The 26,954-nt window shown below is 31.8% G+C and overlaps 1 protein-coding gene across 1 annotated transcript; it reads right to left on the bottom strand.

The window, feature by feature from the left end:
• Positions 1-390: 390 nt before the first annotated feature.
• Positions 391-26,041, bottom strand: LOC149488381 (uncharacterized). The gene is made up of 15 exons (XM_089695517.1): positions 25,882-26,041; positions 21,080-21,226; positions 17,525-17,601; positions 16,715-16,805; positions 12,501-12,692; positions 11,412-11,608; positions 10,686-10,859; positions 7,656-7,734; positions 7,099-7,244; positions 6,374-6,615; positions 5,109-5,241; positions 4,411-4,873; positions 4,017-4,163; positions 3,664-3,757; positions 391-2,430 (listed from the first exon to the last, which is right to left on the bottom strand). Exons 1-15 carry the CDS (start codon positions 25,893-25,895, stop codon positions 406-408), a joined length of 4,221 nt encoding a protein of 1,406 aa, XP_089551643.1. The 5' UTR covers positions 25,896-26,041; the 3' UTR covers positions 391-405.
• Positions 26,042-26,954: the final 913 nt, after the last annotated feature.

Raw genomic sequence — 26,954 nt, 5'->3', positions numbered from 1 at the left:
TAGTTTAAAGATATATCTAGCCTTTCTCGACAAATGGGCTATCTAACGCCGAAAGAATTTTTAAAATCGGACCAGTAGTTCCTGAGATTTGCGCGTTCAAACAAACAAATAAACTCTTCAGCTTTATAATATTACTAGTTTCCCGCAGCTTCGCCCGCTTTGCCTAAAACCTATTAAGTTTATGTTATATAACAAAACCTTCCTACCAACCAAAAGCCATTTAAAATATGAATCTATTTTATTGCTGTTGTCTCATTATTATTCATGATTGGGTACAACAAATGATTTAAATAATGGGAGAAAGAAGGAGAAGAAATATATACTTTAACATTTATTAACTTACGGTATAACAACTTAGAAAATAACATTATATAATAAATAATATCTTAGACATAATATAGGATTTTATAATTTTTGGCCATATTCTAAAGTCCATGCGTAGCCAGCATTCGGGTCCCCGCTCTTCTCAGCCTCTTGTTGAATTTTTTCAGTCTTTTTCAATACATTTTGCAACGTTTTATACAATTCCGCGTTAGGTGTAATATATTTAGATTTCTTTTCTTCTTTTGACTTGCGTTTACCGAATCTTTCACGAACGAATTTTTCATATAAATCTTCATCATCATTTTTATCATCATCATCATCATTTTCTTCCTCTTCTTCTTCGTCGGTAGAATGACTTGCGTCTTTATTTTTATAATTTTGGTTAAAATTGTCACGATAATCATAATTGTTATTTTTTTTTCTTTGATCGGGCTCTTTAAGACTGTATGAATTTTCCGACTTAACCTTTTCATATAAAGGTTCTTCGTAGTTAAAAGATAAAATATCATCAGGCAATTTTATGTCAGGTAACTTGATCGATATGTCACCGAATTTAATATTCAAATTATCATCAAACTTTTCATTTCCTGGCGGAGGATCAGACTCTACTTCTTTATTTTTCTCTCCAACTGAATCATTGTTAGATATTGGGCTTTCTGTCTGTTCATTACTTTCTGCCTCAACGTGTTTATAATCTAAAGGAATTCTTTCAAACTGTTGTTTTAAATCTACTTTTTTATTTTCAACATCAACCTTTTCTTCTTGAGGATTTTCAACCTTTAAATGTGAGCTTTTTAGTTCCTCGCTTGATTCACTATCGTCACCCTCAATGTTCTGTTCTATGACAGGTTTAATTTCTCCATCGTTTATATAAACAATTGTTTTCAGATTGCCAGAAGTTGTGTCGTTTGAATGTATGTTTGAATCAATAGGGGAATTTTCATACGAGTCATTTTTGTCAAAAACTTTCGAATCAGCATTGCCGGACTCGTTCTCAGTAGAAATATTCTCTTTAGATATCTGCTCAGTACTTTCGTCGATGTTCTTGTCAATAGGATTTTTATAGTTTTGTGTAAAATTTGATTGGTTATATGTATCATCATTATCTTCTGTCTTTAGATTCTCGTCTGAATTCCTACTATCATGGTTTTTAAATTTTGCGTTATTTTGTTCGCGTTCAATGTTTTCCTCACTGTTGCTATTCTCAGTTGTTTCATCACTATCCTCCTTATTTATATTATGTTTAAACGCAAGTGGTTTCAGGTTTTTTACGGTCTCTTTACTTTCATTACTGTCGTTATAGATTTCGTCACTATTGTGTAAAAATGGTCGTGATTTTTTGCGATCGTTATCTGAATTATGATAATCAAGGTTTTCATTCGAAGATTTTTCCTGCGAATTTGATAGGCGGTTTTCGTATGCTATATTTGCTGTTGATTCTTTATTTCTTTCAGAACTTTCATTACGTCTGTTTATTTCCTTAGAACCACTACTGTCATCACTTTCAGAGCTTTCATCTATTTCTTGTGAGCTTCTTTTATTATTAGAGCTTAACTCTTTCAGTTCATCGCTTGCAGATTCTTCGACAGGAATTTTCCTTGGTATGTGTTTAATGTAAGTATCTTTTAAAGTATCACTTTTGTAAGGTTCATGTGTAGTTTTTATGTTAAAATTAGCCAAATTCGCAGTATTTACCTCTCCCTCCGGTTCTAATTTTTCAGTAGAATCAACGTCATGGTTTGTAACGTAATTGTAGACAGCTGGTGCAAATCGTTTCTTCCTTAAACTATTGCTATTGTGGCCTGCAGTTTTATGAGAAATTCGCCCTTTATTTTCTTTTATAACACTGTTTTTAGCAGCTTTTAATTCTTCAAAACTAGTTTTATTTACGTTAAGATGATCACAGTCATTTAGTTGAGTAGTCGTGGAATTGATACTTGAATCCAAATTAGGTATATCATTTTTTTCATTTTCAACTTCATTGCATTTGTCATTAATATTACTACGGTTAGTGATATTCATAGTGCATTGTGTTGAATTAACACAATTTATTGTGCCATTTGTTGTGTCATTAACCAGTTTGTGTTCTATAATGGCGTCTGTAATCTGTAAAATATTTAATTTAATATAAATTATACGAAAATTTGTAATTCTTTAGGATCAGCTAAGTGCAATGAACAATGTGGTGCATATTTGCGATATATTATAAGCGTTGATAGGTGAATAAAACAACAGATACTAAGTATATTTATTTATTAAAAGTAGGCACATTAATTTATAAATGTATAAATGTGTTTATTTACAAAGTGGTTGATAAACTTTCTACAAAATATTCCATTAAAAATAATACTATTTGTATGACTAAATAAATAACTACAGAATAACGAAATACAAGATGTAAATGAAATAGTCACTTAATCAACTAATTAAAGATAGTAGAAATAATAAGGCTTATGTTTAGGCAAGAACTCTACTTATTTCTACGGATACATAGATACGTATAGGGTAATTGCATGAAGGTTATATAATCAGTAGAATATTTATTTTTGAGCATAAAAGAAGTTTCTGAAAATGATTTTTGATTTGTGACAAAATAAAACTTTTTTGGAATATATGCATTCTTGCATGTTTGTATTTTGACAAAAAATATCAAATTTTTTCTTCTGAGATATCATGTAAAGAACCTTCCAACAATTAACTCAACTAATATAAATAAAACCACAACATTTTATGTACACTAATTTAAATGTGATCTATAAAATATGGCAATCGTTCTAGACTTACGACTTCTTACGCATATTTATTAACAATTTTTCTACGCATTTCATTTAACGTGCAACAAACAACTTTTCTATGTGTAACTAATAACTACAATATACACATAACATTCTATCAGGGTGCCATGTTATTTTACATGATGTTTTTTTAAAATATTACGTACCTACTTGAGGCCCGTGATACAATGTTTACATCAATCTACTAAAATAAGTTACGAAACTAATAACTATGATACTTGCTAATCTACAATCTACTGACTACAGTAATACGCACTGAATGTATTTCTATATACGTATTGAACTATGAACAAATAACAAACCATAATAATTTACACCATACGATTTTGATATAATAAAAAATATTAAAAAAAGAGTTAAAAAATGTAAGTTCCAACAAGTTCAAAGACTGGTGAACTTTATTAAAATCAGAAGCTACAATTAAAAATTATTTACAAAACAAAAAAAAAATTGAGACTCAACATTCAGTGCGTATATTTACAAATGACTACACTACTTTGCTGTGCTACTTCCCGTGGAAGGAGTTGTAGGAGAAACTACTCACGTATTGCTTAGCGGGACCGAACGGTACGGGTTCCGCCCACTTGGAAAAGTCCATGGAGGGTAATATACCGCTTCTGCATGGTACACGAGGATTGCTGAAATTATCACACAAATACAATATTTAATAAGCATTTCATATACACCCCTTTGACAGAAGAACATTTTAAGTGTTTTAAGTAGAGTCTTGTTCAGTTAGAAAAGCATTTGGAACTTCTTTTTTCTATTAAAGATTAGAAGGTGATTCATGAGTAGTTTTATGTAAGTTAAATCAACTGCTTAATAAGGATTTTTAATTTTTTAAATATGTATTATGTACCTACTAACGTTTGATTACAATATATTAAAAATACTTACAGTTCATGGTCAGGCAAGACCATAGGATAGAGCTGTACTGTGTCGATGATATCTGTGTTGTCGCAAATAACACGCGCTAGTCGGGATTTTCTTAATTCTGTTAACTGCTCTGGGGTGAATGATGAGGGCTGGTTTGGTAGCTCGAACCTATGAAAATAAAGGAATTACACAACATGCCTATGTTTGTGTGTTTGTACAGCATTTTATATCTTATTAGACAAGTTCGCTTTGAGATAATTTATCATCGCGAGCTTACTTTACTGTGTGCGGGTAAAATGTTATTTAATAATAAACAATAAAATATAAGAAAATTAAGTGTAACGCATAATTTTCAAGTTTGTTTAATTTTCAATTAAAATATTAATAGTGTATTCAGAAATTAACTTTTACTTACCAAAATCTATCACCACGTCTGGAATACGAGAACTGTGTCGCAATGATGCACGCGAAAGTCGGTCCTAACATGGATCCACGTAAAGGCCTTTCAGAGACACCTCCCGACCACAAATCTATATCAATCGGGTGTTCAAATATCGACTCGTATTTCCTCAAAGTTTCATTGGGCATAGAGCCATAGAGATCCAAGAAAGTATGAGCGTCAGAGAGACCGCAGAATTTCCTGAACTCCATGTATCCTGGTAGACCGAATTCCCTGCCTCGTTGCATGTTGAAGGATACAAGATCCATTCCGAATCGAGCACCGACTTTCTTGAAGAGGTGGTTGGTGACTTCTTGTGTGATAGAGTCGTCCATAGCTTGGGCAACTTGGTTCATCAGACCCATAACGTATTCATCTAACACGCCCGCTCTGTATAAGTCGTATGGTCTACGGATCAGGTCCGATAGACGTTTAGACGCTGGAAGAGGAAGGATAATTTTATCGGAATGTTAGTAACTATAAGTATGAAATTTCAAATAATGCAATTTTTTAAATGATTGAATTTAACCAATGGTATGTTTACATATTTAATTATGTGAGTTGATATGGAAAAAAGAAATTCAAATAAAAAGATCTTGGCTACCTTGTTAATTTTTACAGATAGGTAATTTTTCATGAGAACATAATATAGAATAGTTATCGACAAAAAATACCTATAAACTTGTGTGCTTTAGACCATCTCTCAACAGCAGTGGGCAGCAGGGAATGTCCGAAACGATATGCGGCTGCAGCGAACGAAGCAATAACATCCGGGTTTACTTCTGGATCGTAGCCATTCCAATATCCCTATAAAAGTAAAAAAAAAAAATAATTACCAAGGTTCAAAATTTAAAACGTTTTAATAAAAAAATAAATACTATGAATAAATCAAATACCCAATTAACTACATATTAAGTTTTGTCCACCGATTGATTGTTGTACTGATTTTTTATGATCATAATATGTATTTGAAAACAAAAGTACTGTAGATTTAACTGAGCACTATTTTGTATTCGAAAGTTCGCCCAATTTCATCGAAGCATAAATATTATTTATAGCCATTAAACATATCGGTATCTTGTTATTTACGAATTTTGGCTTCATAGTTAAAATTCATGGTAGATATACCTATACCGTAAAATCTATCGATTCGCCCACGCATTTAGAATGTTAGTAAAATATCTTATAGATGATAGTCTATAATATGATTATGGGCTATAAAATAAGTTATTTTATTGTTGTTCTTTTAACCACGTTTCGGTGTAGGACGGTAAGGTATTTGACCTACGAATTGAAACCGGATTATCTGAAAGAAAGTTAGTGCCAATCTAAACGAGATTTCCAAAGGGTACCACATATATGAAAGTGCAAAGCGGAATAATATATTATGATCCTTATCTTGTGTAGAGCTGTGTATTGAATGAAAATGCTTTCGCGAAAACTGAGTATGATGAGTTGTTGTGATTAATGTGAATTCTCAAATATCGGATGATTTGCTTAAAGGAGGCGGGAGAAAGTTCAAACTGGTTGCGAATTAAATCGAGCATTCGCTTGTTATTGTAAATAGCTCTCTTAAATGCCGAAACTTTTTAAAAAATTCCACTGCAGTGGAAAAAGCTCTGGGATGCAAACGGTCCACAAGATTTTATAATGTGTGTGTGGATCAACTACATAAAAACAACAATTTTTTAAAAACATATTGCAATCCTAAAAATCACACTATTGTTTTAATTTATTTTTATCTTTTCTAGATACTTAATAATAAACAATAATTATGACACAGAGAGGGATTTATAAATATATAAAGATAATTCAAACGTATTGCATTTTCACGTCTTATACCTATTGTACGATTCTAATCGTACAGACAATACATGTTCCCGGAATGCAATGCGTCGATGGTGCATATTTTATATGTATCTAAATTAAAAACACTCACCTCTTTCTCGAGTACCAGTCCGAACTTTTCCATAACATCCTTACCCAACAATATGGGCAGGAACTCGTTATACGTGATGTGTTGTATCTCCGCGATATTGATCCTTCGAGCCTCTTGGAATAGGGTCTCATCGTCCCAGTGAGGATTCACTTCAGCCAGACCCTTGGCAACACGGTTGTGTTCCCGGGCCATAAGTGTGTGCATCACTGTTAGTACTAGCTGTTCGTTCACACGGATCTCACCTAGAAAATTTCATTGTTAGCTGTTAATCTATACTAATATTATAAAGAGGAAAAGTTTGTAATTATGTAACTATGTATGTATGTATGGTTTTCACGCATAAACCTCTCAACCGATTTTGATGAAATTTGGCACAGACAATCTTTAGACCCTGAGAAAGAACATAGGCTACCTTTTATTGCGAAATATGTACCACGGGCGAAGCCGGGGCGGACCGCTAGTTATTGATAATTGAAAACATAAGGTATTTCCAATAACTCCAAATTCGACTTCACTCTCGTATCCGAATAAAATTGCCTACAAGTTATATCAAATTTCAGTCAAATCAGTTCAACGGTTCTGTGTGACTGAGCACAAAACTAAATACCTACTTATATGTACATTATAATAGATAGGTACACATTCATACTTCTTATATTTAATTCAATAAACGAATTGTCTATGTTTATGTCCTCTGATTCTAAACTGTCTATTAAATAACTTACCAGCTTCGAAACAGTACATATTCTTGTTAGGCCTCGTGCAACCTTCGTCAGGAATGTCAAGTTTCAAAGGAAGTAAGTCTTTGAGACCATATTCTTTGAACACTGGGTTCATACGTAATAAACCACCGTAACCCGTTCTTAATTTTCTGCAAATAGAATGAAAATGATGTTAGAAATTGTATATTTTCTTTTCATACTTATATTTTTTAAATTCTCATGTTACAGTGAATAGAATCAAACTCCTTCGAAACAATCATTTTTTATCAATAAGCGTATTCTGGAGAAACAAAGTTTGAGTCTCAGCTATTATACCTACAGAAATTCTAATATTTCTTTGAATTTATGGATTTTATCTTAACATATATAAATCTCGTGTCACAATGTTTGTCCTCAATGGACTCCTAAACCACTTAACCGATTATAATAAAATTCGCACACCATGTGCAGTTCGATCCAACTTGAGAGATAGGATAGTTTAAACATGTAGGTACCACGGGCGAAGCCGGGGCGGACCGCTAGTTATTGTTATATAATTATAATAGGTATTAGGTACATACCGTGCAAATTTCTCTGTAACCCCATAGACTGTATTTCCGTCAATAGCTCCAGTTAAAGTATTGAAAGGTGATCTTGAACCTAGAATATAATAATAGATATTTATTTAACTTTTCAACAAATAGCGATACTTAGAAATATAATTTATACTACCTATTTGGCGAGTTATAATTGAAAAAATAAACGTTTTAATTACATGATAAATGCCTTATTTAATCTGTGGCAGACGTGAAATGATTGCTATTTGCTACACATCAAGCTAGCTGGTATGATTTACATTTCCCAATGTAATATTTGCTTAACATAAAATTAATGGATATTTTGTCACGTCATATATCTTAAAACGTAAATCTAGGTGTACACTGTACCTACACTGTAATCTAATGTTCAAGTAATGTCCGTTACTTCGACACGGTGCATTAGTAAACTATTTGAATTGCTCTCCGCGTCTTATGAATGAGTGGTGCATGTCAAGGATACACTATACCCAAGAAGCTTATATCTAAACACACTATACCTGACATAGTGGATGTAAGTTTATGAATAGGATTTCAAATTGAAATTTTGTCTACAGGATTTCCTATTCAACACAAAAAAAAAACGCTTTACCTACTTCTTCTTGTTGGAACAATCCTTTAAAAATATTGAAATACTAAAATACACTTCGCGTATAGAATAACTTATAAAAAATACAACAGAGGAAGGAATGATGCAATAGGAACGTAAAATTAGAACTCGTAATAATTGAAAATCCTGTACCTATAACATTGTGGTCACCATGATAACCACGCGAAGCCACAGCAAGAATGTTATGTAAAAATCTCATAATGTAAAAGACCTCTTCAATAAACTTCCTGTTTAAAAAGTTCCACTAAATTACGCGTTTGAAAGTAAAAGTACGAGTGCATCATTATTTGAGCGGAGTTTAAAAGTATTATGTCCATATAAATTGACACAACAATATTTTAGCTGATGCCTGATACAAAGTCTTTCGATTCACTTACGTGAAAATAGCTTAGAAGATAATGGGGAAATTTTAGACCCATTCACTTAAAGGTGTTAGATATAGATAGGTACTTTTTGTAAGATTTGAAAGTTTCGGAAGTGGAACGATTCCTAATAGATCATTATCGTTGTCTATTATGACGGATCTACCACCCATAAACAATTAACTAAAAGAAAAGGGTAGTAGAATTGAGTGTCACTTAAGTTTCATCTAGTTCTCTATAAAAAGTTTCATCTTAACATAAAACACTCTCTGCAGACGTGATTATCTGGCAATAAATATTTTAAGAGAAAAGTGTTGTTGTTATATTATTAAAATATATAGCTCAGACGGACTAAGCTTTCACTTATTTGATCCCGGGTCAGAACCGGTCACATGATTGTATCTCAGACGATCTTTTATTGAATACTACCGTACATTATGATATAACGCCTTAATGACGCTTTTATAGTGTTGTTGAATAACAACGTAAGTATAATGTATACTAAGTTGAAGGAATTAGCGGATTTCTTTTTGCCAGCAAAACGTGAGACGTAAAAAATAAACTGTTATTTGAAAAATATTGAATATATTTAACCGTTTCGTTTTGTCAATCAATATTTATTTATAAAATTTTTTGTACAAAATATTTTACAGTAGTTCATTAATTATCTTTGTTTTTGATTGATAGTCGCTGTTAAAATTACAAAATAAAGCTCTATACCGAAAGCTCGACTTTTGCTACGCATTCGTTGTTCGCAAGGACATTACTCTAGAGTTTGACAATGATATATTGATAATTACTACATGCATTACATATAACCATTATGCAAAAGATAAGTATGAACAGACTAGCCCTATCGCAAGTGATTTATATTCATTTGTGACCTATGTCTGTAAATGTTCGCATTACCCACGCATTTCTACAATTTTGTTATTGAGCAATCGATTACAATTTGTTTGCGCCTACGTCTATGACTACATGACTACCTCTTTGGTAAACCAAGCTATGTACAATGATTACCTATATAGCCTGGGTTAGTACCTAATGATCCTATGATATTCTTTTTATCCCTGATTTGTATTATTACTTATTAGTTCTTGAAACGATACGTATTTTAATGAAAAGGGAAAATAATAAAAAAAACTAAATCTGGGTAAAGAAAATGGATTAAAAACGGATATGAAATGTAAGAATCTAACCTCTATGTCATAGAAACGTTTAACAGTTATCTAATATAATATATTTACAACAATGTATTTTAATATAATGATGTAAATAATGTCCCATTATCATAAATACGTCGTAAAAAGCCCCAATAACCCACTTATGTTCTATTATAAACTGTAAACAATAAACAAGCATATCTAATCGTAAGCTCGAAAACATGTGACATTTATTAACTAGCTTTACTGTGAGAAGAAATTTAATTAAAACTATTATAAATTGTTTAAATATGTCGATAAAATACTTAAGATAGTAGTATAAGGTGTCATAACTGTAGGTAACATGTATTTATAGATAAATGGTAGGTAATGTTTTTAATAAATTTTCGATTTACTTTCGAATTTTTTTTAGCTTTCTATGTTGGACAAACGTATGTAACGCACTTCCTTTGCTCAAACTTTATATGCAAATGAATCTGTTTATCTTTAAATTCGTGGGAGTTTTGAAAGTGTAGCACTATAATTACCAGACATTGATTTTATCTAGATGGGTTTTATTTTGTAAATTAAAGCATTCTAGTCGTTTTATTTCGCATTCTATTTTATGTTTGCAAATTATTAGTTTTGAAGCATGAGTGTTGCTAGTTACAGATTTATTTTAAAAATTATGTGGCATAACTTAACATCAAAGGTGTGTGTTTTGTCCAAGGTTTTGTCTATTAATTGACATTTCATAATAACCTAACCATTTTATCCTATAATTCCTATATATATTAATTGACATTTCATAATAACCTAACCATTTTAGTACCTAACCATTTTATCCCTAAAATTCTCACGTTGTATGTTGTTTTCCTTTTATAAATAGTCAACAACTTACCAAGTTTACAACCAGGTCTTGGTGAAGGGAAGCCCCTGACAAAGTCGATACATTTAACACCAAAGAGGCGGTAGAAATAGTCGTCATCAGGAATACGTATTTCATTACAATACGGGTGTTTGAGGTGTGGTGGTCGCTTGCAGCACTCTTCTGGGTCGTTACGGTTTATTGGGTCTGGAAATAGTTGTTAAATTAATATTTGTATAATATTAATATAATATATGTGTCGATATTTTGTACTATCAATAGATACATTTCATCAGAAAGCTTTCATCGTGAGCTTTTATTGAGTGTTATTTATATTTGAAACAAATGATACTGGATAATCTTATAATAATTATTTTAAGTATTTTGGAGTAGAAGTGTTCAGCTTGAAACATGATCTCGTCGTATTGTATTTTTAGTGTAACGAGATGAAAAACAATAAATCATACAAATTCTTGTTGCATTAAAATACTGTCGCATATAAAATACTAGTGGTCCGCCCCGGTTTCGCCAGTGGTGCCTACATGTTTAAACTATCCCATCTCTCAAGTTGGATCGAACTGCACATGGTGTGCGAATTTTATTATAATCGGTTAAGTGGTTTAGGAGTCCATTGAGGACAAACATTGTGACACGAGATTTATATATATTAAGATTATAATAAACTCGCTAGCTAGTGCTAGCGTGTATTTAAACAACTCTCTTCATTTCACACAATTAAACACTAAAAAGCGTCCTTACCAAGCGGCGTCCCAGTGAGCGTATAGTCGTGGTCCATGAACTGTCCCCATGCGATCACCATGACAGTGCCCGCGTGGTCATGGAACCCGTCGTCTGGGTGCATGGTGCGGGACACCACACGGGAGAGGGGCAGGTCGTGCCCGGAGTGCGAGATGCGAGGCGCGTTGATGCCGTCCGCGAAGAGCGGACCGATAAGCCTGGATCGATGTAAAAAGAACTTATGAAATAGATATATAAACTCAAAAGCTTTGTTTTATTTGTTTAGATTGTATTCAGACCCTTTTACAATCAGGATTCAATGGATACTTAGTACGTTTTATTCGGTAGGTGCAACATGGGATTTAAAAAAATTTATGCTTTTTACACGCTTTATATTAGCTGCACCTGTATGTTTGTAACCGACTTCTTTGGGCGCGATTTTGACCCACTTTAAACGGCCAGATTTCGTTCAAACTTTGTAGATTTATTTAGGACCGACTAGATTTCCGCCCGCGGCTTCGCCCGCGTTTTCAAAGGAAAACCCGCATAGTTCCCGTTCCCGTGAGATTTCCGGGATAAAACCTATCCTATGTGTTAATCCAAGTTACCCTCTATATGTGTGCTAAATTTTCATTGTAATCGGTTCAGTAGTTTTTACGTGAAAGAGTAACAAACATCCATACATCCATACATCCATACAAACTTTCGCCTTTATAATAGTATTAAGATTAAGATGACAATACACTAATTTGATAAAATGAATAATAGTTAAAAAAAAATAAAAAACACGCGTTTTATAGAAAACCGAACTAAAAGCGTGTTTTTTAGTTTTTTTAAACTATTATTTATTATAGGAATGGTTTAAATGTACATGTAACATTAATTAAGCTAGCTTTAGCCGGAAATTTCACTAATATGGATGAAAATTAATCATGTTAAATCCCAGGCTGATTTATCTTTATCGTCCATCAATCTAATTTCGTGCAGTATTTTTTAGTTATAGAGCATACAGGAACAATTAATATTAAACACACCAAAACCCAATAGCTATGTTTGCAACTACTATACTTATCATGAAATTAATGCCAAACACAACTAAATATTACTTACCTCTGGAAAGGAGCCATAGTAGCGCCCCAAGTGGGATGCTGCAAGTTGTTACACAGACCATCCAATCTACGGTACTTGCCGGCGCGGCACTCAACATGAGAGAAGACGGGAGGACACACCTCACGAATAAGGGTGCGAGAGGTGTCTATGAGGGGTAGACCCTTCTCTATCTCTTCGTAGGTAAGGCCATACCTGTAAAGAATGACTTGTTAATTTTCTAGTACTTCGTGTTGTGAGGATGTTGTTTGAATGTGTTTGTTTGCTTTTTCACTATTTTATTTTGGTTCATAAATTGTCAATTATAGTAAAACTAGCGACCCGCCCCGGCTTCGCACGGGTGCAATGCTGATACTAAATACACTACAGAAAACGCGAACGTTGTGAACGTTGTATAGGTATAAAAATATAGCGGCCCGCTCCGGCCTCCGGCATCGCACGGGTATAAAATACATAGCCGGGCGGCCGCAAACGCTACGTCCCGCAATTTTTAAATCTGTAATATCTTCGAAAATATTCACTTAAATCATACGGTGTAAAGGGCCATATAGATCTATATTAAATGAACAATGTATCCATGGTATTTAATTGGTTAAGGATTAATGCTGTATTGGTTAAAATCGCTTCGAAAATTAGCCGTTATTTGTCGTAAAAAGTAAATGACAAAAAAAAGTTATTGTGGGTTATCCATAAGAGATAGACATATACCATCGCGGACTTTTCTGTAGACCTTTTCAATGTGTATAATACTTAGTACATTATTTTGATAAAACTCGTAGGGTTCAGCCTGCGTTTGCAATGTAAGCGGAATAAATGTAATTTTTTACGACATCACATTAGAAACCTCAAAAATAACAGTACTTCTCCACTACTTAATGGATCTTATTATACATATAAACCTTCCTCTTGAATCACTCTATCTATTAAAAAAAACCGCATCAAAATGCGTTGCGTAGTTTCAAAGATTTAAGCGTACAAAGGGACATAGGGACATAGGGACATAGGGACAGGGAAAGCGACTTTGTTTTATACTATGTAGTGATGATAGTGATGATAGTGAAGCTGCGGTAAAAAGTGTCATCGATTTTTTAGGTCCAGACTGGGTATTATGAACATTGATAATAACATATTTCCATTAAAGTTATGAAAGATGTTCCTTATGTAAGATTCTAAAACGTAAACTCATTATAATATATTGGCTATTTACTACGTTACATGATAATACATGAAATGTAGAGTGCTAATTTGTTACATCATTAAGATCGTTTTCTGCGAGGTGACTGAGTTCACCATTATATCAATAAATAATTCAAGATTATCGCAACTCATTAATCTTTTATTTTTACTTTCAAATATTTAACACTCATTAGATGCAATCTCATTAGTTAGTTAGTCTCAAATATTTTAAATCATTTGTCTGTAAAATGCCAAGGTCAAAACTCTTAAACAGTAAAATGAAATATTATCATGAAGCAATTCATACTACGCTACTAATTACCACTTGAGAAATTATGTTAGTATTGCGAAGTATGTATATGGATTATCACTATCAGTATCGTTCTATTTTACTGTTCATTGCTCAAAGAATAGGGTACAAAGTGGTATTTTATATCTATTATTGGCCGTTAATTCAAATATGAAATGCCGTGATGATTTTTGCGATGTTTGGAGCTTTGTCACTGAATAATTTTAACTGAAAGTAAATTTAGTTTTCAGTGTGGTTTTCAGCATTCTGCATCCCGAGAGGCGTAACTCATATTAACTTTATCAAGGCTTAGTAAAATGTATAATCACTTTAATTTGTTTGATAAAAGAATTTAGAAGAACTTAATGATATCTATTATATCAAAATGAGTAAATGGTTCTATATATTTATAAATTTCGCATAATTTGTAACATCAAGTGTCCGTCCACGTTCATATGCCACGTTAAAATTACTCAGAGGTATCAGACTAAGACTCTTCTTATACGTACTATGTAATTAATTTATTTTGTAAGTATGTACCTACATTAAATTGTTTCATAATTTCCCTTTACTTTTACTTCAGAAGGTCAATGTCTTTTTTGAGATCTGGTTCAATAATAATCAGTTTATGAGCCGTGTTGAGTTATTAATTTGTTAATTTAAATTTATTTGGAACGATATAGAAGGTGTGTCAATGGCGTAACAATAGGAAGATTGGATTTATAAATATTTCGTATCCAAGGATGTATTCTAATCATATTATAGCTACATTAGGCATACACTTTACAAATAATAGCGAACTTTACTGAAAATATGCGATAATTTTCCACGAAACTCAAGAATTAATAACAGTGATCATACAAATAATTTTATAGCTATAATTAAAGCTTAGGAGACTAAAAAGCTTACAAAAAAGATTCGAGAAAATACTATCTACCTACGCAATTGAAAATAATACGTCTAACTAATTATAACAACATCAGTAATTATAACGCAATAATGAATTTAAAGTGAGTTTGGTAATCTATTTATAGCCCTTGCGGTTGTCATTATTTGCACTTCGAGAGTTATATGAAATTACTTTTGCAAAATAGGTACTTACTACATAATATTTTAACCATTGTCGTATAATTTGTATTTTAAACTCTTGTGTTAATTTGCTTATTGCGTCAATAATGGTATCAGATTAGCCGAGTTTATCACAAATTATTATTACGAAGAATATTGTTAGGCATATTCTTTTAAAAGAAACTTATTACAGTGTGTACTGTGGTCCTTCATAGCATTAAGATACCAAAAATTGATAAGCGTGTGCTACGTAACAGCAGTGCTTCTTGTTAATCCTGATAGCATTCTTATAGCGATTATATTTTGAAACAATGGTCGCACGATCCAGACACTAGACCTAGATATGTCAATCAACTGCCCACAAAGACATCGCATATCATGACCTTCAATACACGATAAAAGTATTTTAATTTCATAATCCACATAACAGACCTTGCGTTTGAGATTTATGAACTATGTACTGTCGTAACGAAAGGGTTTGTTCAAGTTGTGAAAGCTCTTGCCAAATTTTTGGTCGTTAGGAAAATTTTAATTAGTATTTAGTACCTACATTGCGTAAGTATGTTGTTTTAAAGTTTACTGACATATGATTTAAATATTTACGTAAACTATTAGTGAGTGAATGGGTACATAGTACGAGAAATCAACACTTGTTGAAGAGGTCAATGTACGTTCACACGCTAAATATGGATAGTATCATTGTATATCACTTACATGGAATATTTTGTTATTTAGCTTTTCCATTTAGTTCATTTATTATCAAGCTAGATTTTTTAACACTGTATGTGATTTTTTATTTATTTATATAAACGGAAATTTATCGACTTTCGTATCAAACTGCGATTAAGGCACCGTTAAATTGTAAAACGTACCTACTCTGAATAATAGAATATGTTAAAATCGTTATAAAAATCGATTGGCTCATCATTATATTAATAAATATGTATACAAAAGAAGCGGCACTAGCGTCACTAGGCTTATAAACACGCAACACATTTATTACAATAAAAAATGTATCGAAGCCTAATTTGGCATGCACGCATTCATCATTCAGGTGTGAAACATGATGGTTAAATTAATTATTTAATGGACACAATTTGTCAGCTGATACTCATTTAACTAAACTAGTCCATTTGATAGTTCCTCGTCGTGATTTAACTGTCCCTGATTTGGTTATAAAAGCACGGATATTAGACATTAGTTGAAGATCTATATTCTATAGCATTATATTATCTGTGCTGAAGATCAACCTTGTGGTCAAAATCTTATCGGACCAATCAGTACAATGTACTCATTATGTAGCTTAAAGGTTATACAACATTCTAAGAAGAAAACTAACAATAGATAATGAATGAATTATTAAGCAATAGTAGATATTAGATCTTATAGCAATAGTAGATCATACGAGCGGTACGATTTTGATTGAAGGACAGTATGAAACTATGGCATAATTTGAACCATTGAATTATTACAACCATTTGTTGAGTACATATAATATTATTACAGATATTGGAAAGGAAATTATTTAACAGCTTAGAATATCTACCTATATCAAGGATATTTGTATATCCTGTTACTTCAAATATCAAATAATAAATATAGTAACGACTATGATAAATTATCTTTGAAAAAATGAAATGTCATCGCATTCAAAAATCAAAAAGTAAAAGTGTTAGTTACTTACGTGCGGGCTAAATTGGTAGAAATGTCAAGAATAAGTTCACCCACGCTCGCAAAATCTTCGGCGTGCCAGTCACCTTTGGGTTGAGATACCACTGCAAAAAACAGTAACATTATATTATGTATTGTACATTCGATGTAGAGCATTTCAATGTCTTTATAAAATGCTGTATATATAAATATATCTAGTCTATATACAAAATCCTGTACCGAGAGATTAATTAAAAAAAATATGCCAAAGAGCCATCTACATAATATAACTTTTTCCAGTTATAATTAGTATATTCTATAAAATTCAATATGTTCAAAATGTTGGTCGACTGATAAACGCCATTAATTTATTGGTGAATAATCTGCAATTAGTGTCATATTATTATAATCAAAAGGTTACTGTATAGCTGTTAAATTACTAGTAATTTGATTTGACCTGGGAACGCAAATTATAGGAATATCAAAGGTTAAGCAACTTAATATTTGTATGTCAAAAAATGACCGGTACTCATAACTTTATACATAATTATATTATTCTCAATATATACTTATGTTGAAAATGTTACCCAAATGTTAGCGGGTCATATAATTTTTCGGCTAAATAGCATGATAATCATGACCGAAATATTTTTTTTATTACAAAGTTCATACAGAACAAAAAAGTAAAAGACTCATTAATTAAAAAATATACAATTTAACTAAAATGTTACGAAAGTCGGTCACTGGATGAACCCAAAGGCAAAGGTTAATAACCTGTTGTGTAAAGGTTGTGTACAATAAAAACATGACAAAAATAAAATTGTAAAAATAGCAAAAAACTTACATATCCTAGTTCTGGCATCAAGATATGCTTGGTTGATGGCTTCGTAAGTAATGCATGTATGTTGGCCGTCGTACGCGCTGCAACAAAAAGTTAGATTATAGATAGCGTTTACTGCAGGCAACAGGACTGAGGTAAAATTTGTCTGTTTAGGGAAAATATTGACGATAGGTTTAATTAATACAGAAAATAAACTACAAATTAAGGGAACATTGAGATACGAGGCAATTAACTTTTTCACAAGCAGGTAAGTAGATACTTAAAAGTAAACGTAAAAATAGAAATACAAAAATAAATTGGGGTTAAAATGTTAAATGTTTATGCTAATCAAAGGCTATAGAAAAGCTAATAAAGCTAATTATGACTACAAAAATACGGATATTGGAAAGATAACTGACCACATTATTTGCATAACATAATAGGAAATTGTGTCGTTAATAAAAAATATAACCAAATATATCTGCGTTTTTTTTTTATTTCGTAAAGCTGTGTTCTACATACCGAGAACATAAGTCATTAGCATACATTTAAAAAAATATATTTTATTCTATTGTTGAGCGTGAATATAAAAAAAGTTTTTAGTAAAATTGTGATTGAAGAATCTTTACGATGCGTGACCTAGATTTATTAAATTGCGTATTTAAAAATAATAAATATAAGTAAATACCTACAACGTGTCATCGATATTAATTATTATTAAAGTATGTTTTGAGTAGGTATTTATTTTTAGATAAACTTTCTCTTTTGTTTATTTTAGAAGGTAATCTTTGGGTCATTTGTAAGAAATGTAATTGATAATAATGGTTATTTTAGGATTGATATTAAAATATCTAATCTTTAAACATCTTAATGGATAGAAAGGAGGTTCTTACGAACAAACATGTTTATAAAATGTTGAAGCAGAAAGTCTTTAAAAAGTTCGAACAAGATCTAAGTACCTATGTAGGCTTAAAAGAAATTGGTTAGATTAGCTAGAACTTGCTAATAAGGTCCTCAGTCTAGACATTGACGTAATGTTAAACTATTTGATGATTACCTTATTCTTTCTTGATGAACATCAAAGCAAAGATTAAGTAGTAATTAGATATTTATTTTTATTCGGGTTAGTGAATCAATTACAACATAAATTACATAAAATGGAAATGTTTATGCAAAAAATCCTTTCAAAAGATTACTTGCTACATATTTATACGTTTGAAAATAATCTAAATCGGAAGCAGTCGTGGAAAGTGAATGATCGACGCAGCGATGCGTCTTAACATTTCCTACTATCTATTACATTCTTGTTTCCGTTATTTGATGGTTTCTCAACGGTAATATATCGCAGTAATGTGTTTGAATGTCGTGGGCAAACGAAACTAGAGGTCAGGCCGTTAGCTTGACATCGGCTGGTGAAAATTACTGTACCTATGCTATATAGACAGATAGTCTTTGTTGTATTGTAAATAGAAGGTTGGAATGGCAAAGGATGAAATATGAACTGTTTTATAATGAATGTAATACTTACATATATTATAAGTATATGTAAGTATTACATATACTTATAGGTCATAAAAATTTCTCTATCTACTTGTTTATAAATGTAAACTTTCTTCAAACATTAAAAATAATAAGAACAAAAGTAGATGGCAATGAAATGTAATATATTGACATTATAAAACAGCTCAATCTTAATAGTTAATATATATAAATCTCGTGTCACAATGTTTGTCCTCAATGGACTCCTAAACCACAGTACAAACTGGTGAAAACAGTTCAATTTCTGAGAGACAATTTCGCAAAAACTTGAAATGCCCGTCTGGGCTGGGCGCAGTAGGTTAATGAACCTGCACACTATTCGGATTACGATCAACAAACTAAAAAAAAATGTTTACCGTTATAATTTTTCGAAAAAAAAAAACCTGTATGGGACAATGACTTGAGGCACATGACTTGCAAAGATTTTTATTAAATTGTTATGTTTTTCGTCCATGGATTATGATAAGTATAGTCTCAGGAGATGGATGGAAATCCGCCAAGAACTTTTATGAGTGCGAATAAACCTAGCAAATTTCTAAAATGGTTTGTTTAAAATTAACTTATGATTCTGATGCTTGAAACAATATTTATTTGTATTTCGGGTGCAATAATATATAATTTATATTATCTTTCGAAAGAGATAATAGACCTTTAGTATTGTAATAATGATTTTATCACTTTGATGCAATAGCTAAGTTCCACTTAATTTATGACTATTTGATAAACAATTGGCTCTGGAGCAGAAGCGTAGCGTGCCTTGGCGGGGCCCCGTATAAAAATTTGTTTGGGGGCCCTTAGGAAGGGTAAAGATTTCTCATAAAAGCGCACGTTGGGTGCCCCCTTGGCGTGGGGGCCCCGTATAATTGATACGGCAGATACGGCGGTAGCTACGCCCCTGCTCTGGAGCCTTTCGTACAAGCTCAGATAATATAATACTATACTATTAGTACCTACAAGTATAAACAACCACATGTTTTATGGGATAATGATTCCAACAAAGACGATGACGAAGCAATTTATAATTATATTTTCAGTACAATGCTAAAACGTAATTTCAATATGTACGGAACTTTTGAGTATATGCAAAGCAAACTCGTTATGGATAAATTTAACCATCATAACCTTTAATGGTTTCGGTCATGTAATCCGCCCGTGTAAAAAGCACAAACTATGAAATTTATTACCACAATTATCTCATTATCAATGTAAGTACTAGTGATTTCCGGATGATCCTTTTACTGGCATTCACACGGAACCGGTCATCTCGAGGCGAGTTAGCGAAAGGATTTTGAAAGTGAACGTTTCTTGCTCGACTTGTTGCCTAATGTAATGTTCGAAATGAAAGCCTTACAGATGAGCCAGGGTTACGTTACGTCACGTTATTAAGATTACTTTATCATTTCCATTCCTTACGTAATGTGTTATGCTATAGAATTTGCCTAAATGGAATTATTCTGGATGTTGCGGTAATTGCTGTTACATAGCAACTTTTCCGTTGAGGGTCATAAAATACGTGTAATTGCATATCATTTATCGTGTCAATTAAAAATTACTTCATGTTTTTCGATTATGATTTATTATAGACGTTGCCAAGAGCGAACAGTTTGATAAGGTTCCCTATGATTTTGTTGTCAAATAAAACTGGATTGTTCAGCATGTAATGGAACCATGTCAAGTTTACGGTGTGATGCAACAGTTGGTGACAGTGGCTGACTTCCACCGCCTCTTCTAGTTGTTGACATTGGGTAGCGGCTGACTACATGACTATTGTATGGGTAATGGAGTTGTTATTTGATACTGAATTTCACCTCGAGGCTATACATGGACTTTTGTTCGATAAAACGACGTATGTTATAATCAATGTCATATTACAATAAGGTGGCTCTTGTATAATAAAACATAGACATTGTGTTTAGTATCAGTTCAAACTACATTACATATTATAGTATGCTATATCATTGTTTTACCATTTCAAACAGACAATTAAACCTGAAAACAATTTATACATATAGATTTTTTGGGCGAACAATATATACTTACAAGTTTCCTTTAAGCAGATTAAGGCTGTAGTCATAAGCGGAGGATCGACCCGGCCCGGTCAGGTATAACGCGCAGTCATCGTCTCCATCAGCCACCAGGGGAGCCAGCGATGTCACATACGCACTAAATAGCGCTATGAATAGCGCTCTGAAACAAAATGCATTATTAAATTATGTTGAATTTAATATTCTAAATTAAAATTTGTTCTCATATAAGTCAATATGTCACCGTAAACGCATTATGGTAATGTTACAGCACTTTTTTCTACGTTGAATTTTTTTTTAGTTGTAACTAACTACAGTGTAAACTCTATATAACGACACTCCATTTAACGTCAAACTCCGTATAACGTCAAGATTTCTCGACTTTGGTTGGTTTATATTGTTGTCTATACAATAATACACTCCATATAGCATCACGCTCACTCTAATTAACGACCATAATAAGACATTAACACTAGGAACTAGGACTAGGAAGTACTGACTAAGTTGCCGAAATCAATGAAAATGTAGTTGTGTACATTCTTTTTTACTGACATACCGAAGATTCTCAGAAATGCAGTCGTAGAAAAATAAAGAAATAATTCTGCATGCCGAAGAAGATGGACGATCTGCCAAAAAATTTAAGAAACCTCAATATGAAGACCTTGATCAAGCGATGATAACATGGTTTCGTAGGCAATGTCAAAATAATATTCCTGTCTCGGGACCAATCATGCAATTTTCCCTTTCTCTCCATTTAACGACCACTCTCTATAACGTAGAAAAATGCACGGTCCCTTAAGTGACGTTATATAGAGTTTACACTGTATATAGTTTTAAATTTTACGAGTCAAGTATTAAATTTAATCATATCAGAGCTTTATTCTGTGAAGTTCGTCTTTATTGTTTGTTGGTGAAAAATAAAATTAACGAAAGGAAAATGAATTAGGGTGGTTGTATAAAATCGTAATACCTACATGAAGTGTGATTTTTTGAATTTGATTTTTGCCGCAATAGTGTAAATAAGTACATTACATATACTATTAATTATTAAACTTCATTGAATTTAAATATGTATTTCAGTTAAACTAGATAATACCGCTAAGAGGAAAAATTCGCTACTTATTTCAGGTCAACCTAGTTGAAGCCTAGTGGGATTAGGACAGCGATTACGCAAAAATATTTTAACAATGATCAATTAACTACATTAACTCTACAAATACATAGTCAAAAATTGACAGAGTTATACCACGTTATACGTAGTTATACCTTTGTAATCCATATTATCTTACCGCAAGGCGTACTACAAATACCTCGGTGGATCTATTTGTCGATAATTTAGTCTTAATTGACATACCTATCTCAAACTTTATAAGTGAACGGTTAATTAAGGCAAAGATCGTAAAATGTGATAATTATTTGGAATCCTCTGATGGATTGCATTCTTCAAACTTCCTGTTTTTATTAGTCGCAAATATACACAATATTTACCAGCTATTTTAATGGGTACTAAAATAAATTCAAGTAATTTATTGAGCATTTCGATTGTGCAAAAACATTTAGTAGGTCAATACTTTTATAGTTATCTTTAATTATGAAATTATAGTTATGGTGGCTATTATAATTTAAGTGGTTTTAACAAGAAGCCGAGCTTTCAGCACAATTTAACAGAAATATCTTATTTATATGCATATTAAGAAATTAAATGACTTTTAAAAAGATGATTAAAAAGTAAATTGATTTGATATATCTTCATTATATTTACACTAAATTACTGTGGCGGTGTAAGCAATTAGTATCTATCCTTAGTTCCTTTTAATTCGATTCGGATCGAGTTATCACTGCATGAATCAACGAAAAATTTCCTAAACTGTTCCTTCAACAGTAAACACAGAACATGTTAACCACATAAGGTGGCCTAAACTTGTTTCCATTTAACTTGAAATTTATAGCGCTGCCTTCGTTAAAGCAGAACTTAAAGCAGTTGTAATGAATTATTCATTTTACTAATAATTTACGAGTTTCATATCAAATAGTGTACTACATGTACATTGTACAATGACTAAGGTACGTGTGTTTTATTGCAATGCCGTTATAGGTTCCTGTAGCGATAAAACGTATTTCCTTTTAGTTTAGTCATTCAATAGCGTATCAAATATTATGTTAAAAAAAATAAAAGTAAGAGTAAAATTGTTGTGAAAAATGTCTTACTTTTTGTAAGTATGTCCTTTCTATCAGAATTTTTCTTAATTAATTAAATGAATGACATATGTTTTTCATAATCAACATAGAATAGGACCTATATATGACCATTTCCATTAATTTAAATCCAATCCAATCTTATAAACGTTACCTTTTAAAGTTTTTAATACAACAATGAATATACCCCTAACTCCTGCGTAAAGTTATTATGCAATAATAAATTGTCGTGTCAATTGATGTGCCAGTGACCGTAAGTCTCACCAGACATCAATGCTGTGAGAAACGACCTGCACATACCACTTACTTCCGTAACAATTACATTTCATATTTTACCACGGATGTGTGAACAATTGAATGTGATCAGGTGTGAGAATAAATTAGAAACTGCACGATTTAGCACCTTAAATGCAAACAATATATTTAATGATTGTTAAAATTAAGCCTAAATTTTCCCACTCTTGTGAAAGTGTTTAGAATTTGTTATTGTATGAAATCGTTGTAGTCCTATTCATAGCTGGAGTCATAGAATGTTTTTATAGAAATCCAAATTAATAAAATAAACATGAATATTCTATTCTAAGATAAGATCTACATCGTTTTTTTAAGTGCCTATAAGATTAGTTACACAACAGTTCTCACGGGGCGCCAACTTTCATCACGTAAGCCGGCGCGTGCGCAGCGAGCCTATTGTTAAGTTTAAATATTTGTTATACAAACGAAAAATTAACATTGAGATGGAGTGTGGCTTTTGAACTTACAGAGTCCTAGATTTCAACGTTTTTTTGTGCTTACACAGATTCTTTAAGAATTCTGTTAGTCGTTTAAACCGCATATAGCTTTACCTCACTACATCCATATTCGGGTGCCCAAAGAAAACAGTTTTTTATCAAACCGACACACTCGTTTTACGCTTATGGAATGTACAGCCATCGTAATTGGTTAAATTTGGTCCACAGCCCTAGTAGTGTCACAATTACGTAACCTAATAACCTTACATTTTAACCTTGAGATTAATAGCACTTTGTAATTATGCATATGACTTATATGAGAGGGCAGTTTCATAATTTTGGCTCGTGCAATCATAAAATTGTTTAAGCAACAAAGGGCGACCGTGGTCATACAAATCCTTTCAAAATAAGTTATTTAGTGAATATAAAGAATACGAGAGGTATAAAAATTCAGTTAATCATTAATTTCCTCGAATTCTGGTTCAAGATGAAGAAGATGATTAAAATTATGCACAAATATGATAATCGGTGATCAAACAGAGATTAAAGTAGAGATGTTTTGTTTTCGTTAAAATTACTTAAACATAGCCTCTTTCTATTGATAATGATGTCATGATAGATATTTCTATTCAACAATTTACGTTAGTTTTTAGCCATAATGCCGATGGGCCGGAATAATCGTATAACGGTAAAGTCCACGGCAGGTTAATATTATTTGAATATGTGCCAATTCCGGTTTCACTTCCTCTCTGTTTTTAGTAATATAGCCTAGTATTGGGAAATATATACGTGGTTTGGTCAAACTGGTGTCAGTTGATACTGCATATTTGTTTAGTAACTAGCGACCGCCCGTTACTTTGGCCGTATTGAGTTGCATTATTAATGAATTTTAGATGCAATGTGTGCGCTGTTATGTGATAGTATTGGCCCTAGATTATTTAGTTTACATTCGTTATGCTTAACGCTATGACAGACCGTACGCATAGCTAGCATGAACGTTAAACGTTTAACTTGAAATCGTAGTGTGACGGTAGAACTGTAGATTATAATACTTTTACTAGTAGTAGAATATACATCCTTAGAGTAGAAATATAAGCTACTGACTTTTTTGTTAAAAGTGAAATTTATGGAAAATTTAACTAAGAAATTCTTAGCGAATATAGTTTACCCTTTGACTCGAATAAGAATTTTTAATATGATATGATTCTTTTCATTTTGCTCTACTTTGTTAAAGCCTCTTCTTCCCCTTTACCATGAACCTTCTTCTACAATTTTTTTATTTATCAACGTAATTTGTCATTTTATTCAAATTTACTAAATAGTATTAATTATAAAACACAATATCTTGAGTATAATATTATTTAAATAATCTATTATATTATATTCATATAATGTAACATTGTTGAATCATAAAGCTTAAAATCATGCACCGATTTAAACGTCTAATAAAATTTAAATTATTTAATAAAAAAACATAATTAAACGAAAATGCTAACAGCTGTAAGAAATTACTGTTTAATTTAAAATAAATTATTATATTTGTTAACAAGATAACACGAGTGATAAAATTAAATTTATATTTTATAGTTACTGATTAAGTACTATTCTTACACATATATTTTATTTTTAATTAAGATACTAGAATATTAATACAATTTTTATGAATATTAACATGATTAAATTATGAAACAATTGCTACGAGTGTAGCCGTATCGTAGGCGCTACACGCCCTATGAAAGATTTCAACGATACTGCAAATATCAAAAATATAATGTATCATAAAATATGTCATTAATTAACCATACAATTAACCAGACATAATTTTCAAATAAAAACATTTATTTTTATTCATAAATGAAGTAATAGAAACAATAAAGTAAAATAAAATTACCTTGAAATCATCATAAAGTTCACAACACAATTATCACTATAGCACAGTTACACAATTTTTCACAGGTTGTCAGTTCATTTCATGATATGTACAGAGTACAGAGGCGTCCTTCCGATGCAGCGCCCGTGTAAGCACTGTGGGCTGAGGCTCCGGCGCGAGCCATGAAGCCTCCATGAAAGTTGGAGGCACGTGATATAACCCAAGCTACCCGTTCTCTTCGAGTGTTAAGCTCAGGTTACCTACGCCGTAACGTAGGCTATGAAACGGACGTCAAACTAATTCATTCAAAGCGTTTATGAGGGTTTAAGGGAATGGTTTATTGTTTTTAAATAACTGATCAAAAAGGAATTATGGATTTTAGATAAGTGTTCTATACATTTTTTTTATAATTTTGATGAGCTTTCATGTCCTGTGCAAAAGTTAATATTGACTTACGACATTGGTATGCAAAGTTATCTAGAGAATAATAATATTAACACTCAAAACGTCAAGCTTATATTTGAAGCAAAAGTAACTTTATAAACACTCCAATCTGATTATTAATCGATTCATTTTAATAATTAACAAAAACCATAAAATTCCTACGTGAATGTCTAAATTCGAAAGTATGTATTTATGTTTAAATATACATTCTGGTATCCTGTTACTAAATGGATTTTAAACATTTTTTACATTGTTATAGATTAGACAGTGAAGAAGGTCTAAGACTTTCTTTACGAAAATTAATTTTCAAGAGGATGGAATTTTCATGTGGTATAAATGAGAAATGGATGACTAATATAAAATATGGATAATAAAAGTTACTTTCATCAAAATTCATTTATTTCATAATGTATATTTCTCAAATTGTTATCTGGAAATTTAAATAAATTAACGATTCAGATACAGATTGCATAACATTTAAATTTAAATTACATTAAAATTACAAAACATTAATCTAATTTCGAACGCTTTCATTGTAGACTCTCTTTCAATTCTGCAATAATTCGAGCTTTGTGTAATTTTGTCTTCAGTGAAATATTTATTGTAGATCTTTGATTAGCATAGACTCAACGCCAAATTGTTTCATAAGA

This window comes from Colias philodice, chromosome 5 (assembly GCF_061535455.1).
Source record: "Colias philodice isolate Cphi_HAF_F1 chromosome 5, ilColPhil1 Martin Lab GWU primary, whole genome shotgun sequence".
In the NCBI taxonomy this organism is placed as follows: domain Eukaryota; kingdom Metazoa; phylum Arthropoda; class Insecta; order Lepidoptera; family Pieridae; genus Colias; species Colias philodice.
Note: the sequence above shows the minus strand (reverse complement) of the source record. Positions and strands in the feature narration are given on the sequence as shown.